We start from the raw sequence: 6,140 nt of genomic DNA, 5'->3' as shown, positions 1-6,140 counted from the left end.
AAAAAAATCAGAAAAACGAACAATAAAAAACCAACTGAAACAATTGCAAACTTTAACCCACTTCGCTCAGCTACCCCGTGCACATTGACTACGCACGGGCCCCTAGTCTAGTTCTGGTTGTATTCGTCGTCGCCTGCTGGGCTGGCCTAGAAGTCGCCGCCGTGAAGCCTTGCAGCTCCTGGGGTTGTCAAGGGTGTCATGCGCGGAACGTTGGCAGACAAAAAATAAAAATACATGGAGAGGAGGAGAGGAGGGGATGTGGTATAGAGTGAGAGCAAAGCCGAGGCAAAGTCTGTTTGTACGTAGAGCAGGGAGTCGTGGGCGTGGTCGAAATGAACGAAGAGGGAAAGTCGAAAAAACGTGGAAAAACGCAGGTGTGGGGGGAACGCCATGCGAGCGGCGCTCCGCAAGTGTCTCTCCAGCAGCGGCAGGGCAGGACACACGTTCTGTAGTACAACCCCTCTTCTTGTCAATACTCGACAGAGAAATAAATGGAGTGCGAGGGATCGGATTCCGAATAACGGGAAAAGGAGGAGACGAAGAAGATGAAGAAAGAGAAAGGTGAAATGGATGATGATGAAGATGATGGTGGTGAAGATAATGGTAAAGAAGAATAGAAGATTATAAAGAAGATGAGGAAGATGAGGAAGAAGAAATAGAAGTAGAACAAGAAGGGGAAAATAAGGAAGAAGAAGAAGAAGAAGAAGAAGAAGAAGAAGAAGAAGAAGAAGAAGGGACGCCCGCTGACTTTGAAGTCCTTGCGTTCCCCTTATGTCGCGTGGCGATACGCCTTACCCGGGACTCCGAGACCCCCCAGTTATGTATACACGATGGAGCCCTTTGAATGTCGGATCGCGGATGAGGTCCGGAGCGGAGTGGCGGAGCAGTGGCTGGAGAGGGGGTGGAGAGGGAGGGGAGGAGTCGAGGTCGGAGCGGAGGGGTTGTCGTCATTATACGGCATTTATTGAAACCAGCAGAGTCACTTAAAGCAAGTGCACTCGCGGAAGCAGTCCCCGGGCGGGAGGGGAGATGGGAAGCGGGTGATGAAGGGAAATAGGGAGAGGAGGAGGGTGTTATTGTTGCGTTAAGGGGCGAGCGGGGCGGTACCGCAGTTCAGCCACCCCAGGCGTGCCAACTTATTCCACTCCCAACGCCATGATTTACCGCACCAGCCCGAGTTGTCCCGTACCAACCCTCGCGCATCGTCGAGATTTGTGCAGTTATTGACATCATCGTTGCAGAGTGACAAGCTGGGGTTGGTCTGGTGCGGCGGGGTGCAGGAACGATTGTTGTTGTAGAGCCGTGTGCGAGAAGCGCGTGCGGCGTATCCCTTTTCTGTTTGTCTATGATCCTGGCCATTCCCGGTGGCGCACGTATCCTCTCGCCCACGAGGTGCTCCAGGACTCGCCATGGATTCAAATAAGTGACGCGAAAATCCAACCTTATTGAGTGAGCCACCCTGCACTTTGCCTTGTTCATCTGATGCAATTTTTGAATCAGCAGATAATTTTTTTCTCGGTGCCGGGGAGTCTCCGTGCAACCCCTGGAGGGCGAGGGCAGGGACACTCAACACTTCCGAGGGGCGGAGCCGGCTTGGCTGTGCAGGCTGCCTGGCTGCTCGGGCGGGCGGGGCGGCCTGGGGCGGCGGCGGGGACGCCCGTCGCGTCAGAGAGCTCCGCACCACCACGTCGTTGTATTATTTGTAAGCTACGCAAACACGGGGTCGCATAGGTGGGGGTGCCGACCTGTATCAGGGGGTGGTTGTGGGTGAGGGAGGGAGGCAGGGGGAAGGTGTGCGCGCCGAGCAGGGAATGGCTCTCCATCACGTCAAGGTCCACTCGCCGGGTCTTCAATCGCGATATGCCCACCCCACCACCTGCACTGTTGGAAAAAAAGGTTCTGACAGATGATGAAATAAAAACGTGATGAGATGGTTGTCTCTATGCTACGGAGGTGAGGACACTGCCCATTTCCCCGCATATTTTCTTTTACGTTTTATCTCTTTGCATGGCATTGCCCACATAACACTAAGCAATAGGTTGTGAATTGCTTTGCATTAGTTGTGCACGCTAAAAGTGACTGCCTGGTTTCCAAGCAAACGTGGTAATTTTCAAGCAAAAAGTGCTTGGAAAGTCCTCGGTGTCTGTAGGCTATTGTGAGGTCCCAGACTGTCCCCCGCCGACCGACCAGATCAGCTGGGGTGGCTGAGGCATAGTGCTGTTTGCCCAGGAATCCTCTGAACCTTTCGCCAGCCATGCTCCTCCCTCGGCTCCTCCAATCTCGTCCCTGTTTTCATTGTCCCTTCCGCCTATCCTCCCCCGAGTCCTACGGCCCGGCCGCGCACACGTACACTTACACCGCGTGCTCTTTGCAGAGGGCAGGAATCACGACGGCACGGCACGAGGCACAGTAAACTTTGTGCAACGAAAATTGGAATTCGAAGAGCTGCTTAAATTACATCTACATCAGCCTCCTCCCTGCGAATTAAAAGACCCTCGGCGTCTTTCTCCTACCGAACTGTTTACCTAGGAAAAAGAGGGGGAGAGAGAGAGAGAGAGCGAGAGAGAGAGAGAGAGAGAGAGAGAGAGAGAGAGAGAGAGGGGGGATGGATGACAACTGCAGTGTGCGGAGGGGGAAATTGTGCCTTTGGTTCTTTCTGCCTCTGTCACTCGCCGGCCATTCACCGTGAAAGTTTTGTTTTCACTAACAAAAAGAAGTATTTCATTGAAGAGGGTAAAAATCACACTAACATAATGTTGCCTTATCAAGTTTTTTTTTTTTTCGATTTGACTGATTTGATCCTAATTTTGCAAAGGTATTAATCTTTACATTGCATATATCGGGTTTTACTGTGGTTACCCATAACGGTACGGTGGTTTGTACCAACCTGTTTCCTTTTCATTTGGCAGCGACTACCTTGTTCCGGTTCTGGATCGCAGGCGGACGCAGGGGGCGCTTGAATCGATTCTCTGCTTTCGGAAAGTTATTCGCGAGGCCCCCCTCGAGCTGTAGTAACAGGTTGTGCAAATAGGAGGCTCTCGGCCCTTAAAGTTATGTAGTTATAAGTACGGGGGAGGGGCGGGGCGAGGCAAACGTTGTAACGGAGCCGGGGATGAAAACTGCGCGAGCAGCAGGACGCTTGCCAATCCCGTTATTGCGGAAAACTTTTCCGAGTCGGGTCGCGCGCCGCCTACGGGAGCAGTTTAGGTGGTCCCCGTGTCCCTGTGAACTGTGAACCGGAACAGCTTGTCGTCTGTGCCAAATAAAGAGGAATACATTAGGTACCGCCCGGCGCTCGCGGTCTTGTTACCTTCTAACGTCTTGATGGAACATTGTGCCAAAATGTTAACTTTTTAGCTATTTTTGTTTTGGCACAGATCTGTATTCTGTCAGATTTTCTCACAGTTTGCGCCATGTCTCGAATGACGGTCGTCAGTCACCACGGCAGACGCAGACGCCTTCGCTATTGCAGTGACCGCCCAATTTCCCCTGCTGCGTCAGGCAGTGGGCGGCGCAGGCCACGTTCTGACCGCCGATGATGGGCGGCAGCTGGTCGCAGTTTATCCGGGGCGAGCGGCCAGTGCTCTCGTCTAGAAAGTGATGAAACAAAGTCAAGCCAAACAACTTCCAATATTGCGTGCAAAGTTTTACATTTTCTTGAATTTTTATTTTTCAAGAACCGGATCCACCCAATAATATACTTTTGTCCCATTTCACCGACCACGTGAGGCAAGCACAGCACAGTAAGACAAAAGTAAGACAAAAGTAGGGAAATTCCAACAATTCTTTAGGATACTTTCCTACTGAAACCACTTTCCTCAAATCATGGGGGGAGTTCCCAAACATTTTTCCTTTTTTTCTCTAAAAATAAATCCAAAAAAAATCAAACATTGCTTTTATCACACGAAAAAAAAAAGATTAGTTATCAGAGCGAATACATTGGCTAATATGGTGACAGCCGAGAAATTCGCTGTGGCATCTGAGAATTTCTCGGCTGTCACCAAATTAGCCAATCTATTCGCTATGACAACTATTTTTTTTTCTGTGTGCATGAGCACCGTCACTGAACTCACCCACCGACGCCGACACCGGCGACGGCGTCCTAGACTCCGGGCGGGTGCTGGGCCCGGCGGCAGAGACGGCCAACACGGCGAGGACGATCACGGACACACTCAGCGATCCTCTGCTAAATGAAAGGCGTCTTATTGCGCGCACGGTAAAAGCAGTATGATTTTAAACAGATGAAACCTTCTACTTAACAACAAACTCCTTAAGTTTGAGAAAAAATACTCAGATATGAGAGTCTCTCCATCCAAAATCCAGGGAAATCCCCTACAGTTTTGGCAATGACTCCCCTACAAACTGTGCACGTTTTCGTCAAATGATAGGAGTTCCCCAAAGTTTGCCATTTTGCCTCAACTAAGTAAGACACTGTTTTTACCGTGCACGATGTTAGCCCTCGCGCCCGCCCCTACTTACAAGGTGAGGCTCTGCATGGTGCTGATGCGAAGCTCAACACTAGGAATGTCGACAGCAGCCAAGAGGGTCCCCGACGTCCCTGTGCAGTAAAGGCCGGGGGCCGATTCGCTGGGACAGCCTACCAGGTCCCTTATCAGCGAGCGAAGTGTGCTGCCGCCGGCGAGGCACAACTCAAACTGCGGCGCTACCTGCGCACTTAGACCCCATGAACATTTCTTTTGTTATTTATAGCTCACTGATTTCTGTGTGCGTGATGCGCTGACCCATTTTATTAAACGCCAGCATGAAAATTCACATATGGATGCGCAACACATTATATTGGGTCACATGAGTTCTCGATTCGAATTTTTCTTACCCCTCAAAAGAAAGTTTCAAATTTTGTATCGCCACTGCCCGTCGCTTCTTTGTCGGGGTGGAACTCTTTTACGTTAGTTTAGCTAGTTTTAGAGTAAAATGAGTGTTAAATGTATCTTCCGCTGAACGGTATTCTATTCTCATAAAGGTTACAGTATTTGAAACTCTTCCGTGTGTGACATTCGTTATTCAGTCATGGCAGATACACGAGTCGATATTGCAAAGACCGCCCGGCTTCCCGATCTTGGAGCAGTAAGTCCAGCAGGCCATTGGGTTGGGCGTGCAGAGCCGGGGATCTTTCACTATAGTCTTGACAATCGGGTCTGGAAAGTGATCAAAGAGAGCCACATATTAAAGGAGGGCAATAATGAATAATGCTGTTTTGTAGTTTTACATTCCCATTTATTTTAATTTGTTAACTTTTCTGTAAGTTTAAGGCGGCTCTACATAACAATTTTTTTTTTTTTGCCTCTCGCGCAAAAAACAGATTAGCTGAGAAAGCTAATGTATTAGCTGGATTCGTGATACGAATATTAGCTAGTCCTAATAACTTTCTAGCTCTGGCGGCTACGGTCATCCTAGTGGCTGATCAGTACTTAAGATGGCGAAAAAGTTAGATGCTACAGCTAATTTTACTACCTAGCTACATCACGTATCCAGCTAATCTGTTTTTTGCGTGCTCCCACCGACCTTGTGAGCCTGGTCCCTAAGCAGACAGGCAGACCACAAACGGAGTGGCCGCCTATGCCCTGTGTTGCACAGAGCCCTACTCACCCGCCACCGGCGGCGACGGCGTCCTGGACTCCGGGGCGACAGAGAGCGCGGCGGCAGAGACGGCGAGCACGGCGAGCACCAGGACGGACACGCTGCGGACCATCTCGGAACGATCCTCGCGATCCTCGGCAAATGGTGGCGGTGTTCGCTGGGACAGCCCACCAGGTTCCTTGTCAGAGAGCGAACTGTGCAGCTGCCGCCGACGAGGCACGCCTAGGACTGCGGCGCCACCTATATGGTTGCTGGCTCCCTCAGGGAAATAAATGTTCAATTAGATTCAGCGCTACACGAGTGTTAAATGTATCGTCTGCTAAAAATTGCGGTGCATCTGGTGGATCTACATCGCACCACGTGGAATATCATCGTTCATTGGTTTTAAATTTTTATGGAGGGAAAGAAAGGGGAAACCTTGACGAACTCCCAATTTAGATTTCGAGGACATCTCCTTTAAAAAATCTGAGAAATTCCCTCAATTTTTGAGATTTCCTCAAAATCTGAGGAGTTTTTCTCAAATATGGAAATTTCCAAAAGTT

The 6,140-nt window shown here is 50.0% G+C and overlaps 2 protein-coding genes across 3 annotated transcripts; both read right to left on the bottom strand.

Annotated features, from left to right (window-relative positions):
- Positions 1 to 2,751: 2,751 nt before the first annotated feature.
- On the bottom strand, positions 2,752 to 4,649 carry LOC113210584 (defensin-1-like). Of its 2 annotated transcripts, XM_026428653.2 has the most exons (4): positions 4,480 to 4,649; positions 4,074 to 4,183; positions 3,404 to 3,590; positions 2,752 to 3,253 (listed from the first exon to the last, which is right to left on the bottom strand). In XM_026428653.2, the coding sequence occupies exons 1-3, from the start codon at positions 4,494 to 4,496 to the stop codon at positions 3,433 to 3,435; spliced, it is 285 nt and encodes a 94-aa protein (XP_026284438.1). In that variant the 5' UTR covers positions 4,497 to 4,649; the 3' UTR covers positions 2,752 to 3,253; positions 3,404 to 3,432. The 2 variants fall into 2 exon arrangements, with proteins under 2 accessions (XP_026284438.1, XP_052130483.1); XM_052274523.1 differs by having other exon boundaries at positions 2,752 to 3,590; positions 4,074 to 4,186.
- A 301-nt stretch (positions 4,650 to 4,950) lies between these two features.
- Positions 4,951 to 5,869, bottom strand: LOC127751267 (uncharacterized). The gene is made up of 2 exons (XM_052274525.1): positions 5,608 to 5,869; positions 4,951 to 5,156 (listed from the first exon to the last, which is right to left on the bottom strand). The coding sequence occupies exons 1-2, from the start codon at positions 5,708 to 5,710 to the stop codon at positions 5,023 to 5,025; spliced, it is 237 nt and encodes a 78-aa protein (XP_052130485.1). The 5' UTR covers positions 5,711 to 5,869; the 3' UTR covers positions 4,951 to 5,022.
- Positions 5,870 to 6,140: the final 271 nt, after the last annotated feature.

This window comes from Frankliniella occidentalis, unplaced genomic scaffold (assembly GCF_000697945.3).
Source record: "Frankliniella occidentalis isolate FOCC.00 unplaced genomic scaffold, Focc_3.1 Scaffold403, whole genome shotgun sequence".
Lineage (NCBI taxonomy): Eukaryota > Metazoa > Arthropoda > Insecta > Thysanoptera > Thripidae > Frankliniella > Frankliniella occidentalis.
The sequence above is the reverse complement of the archived record's forward strand: the minus strand, read 5'-3'. Positions and strand labels throughout refer to the sequence as shown.

Excerpts from the sequence above, each read along its gene's own strand:
- LOC113210584 (XM_052274523.1), bottom strand. Across the intron at positions 3,591-4,073 it reads GCCGGTGTCGGCGTCGGTGG|ACGAGAGCACTGGCCGCTCG; the intron begins GTGAGTTCAGTG and ends ATCACTTTCTAG.
- LOC127751267 (XM_052274525.1), bottom strand. The coding sequence starts at position 5,710 with ATGGTCCGCAGCGTGTCCGTCCTGGTGCTCGCCGTGCTCGCCGTCTCT. Across the intron at positions 5,157-5,607 it reads GCCGTCGCCGCCGGTGGCGG|ACCCGATTGTCAAGACTATA; the intron begins GTGAGTAGGGCT and ends ATCACTTTCCAG.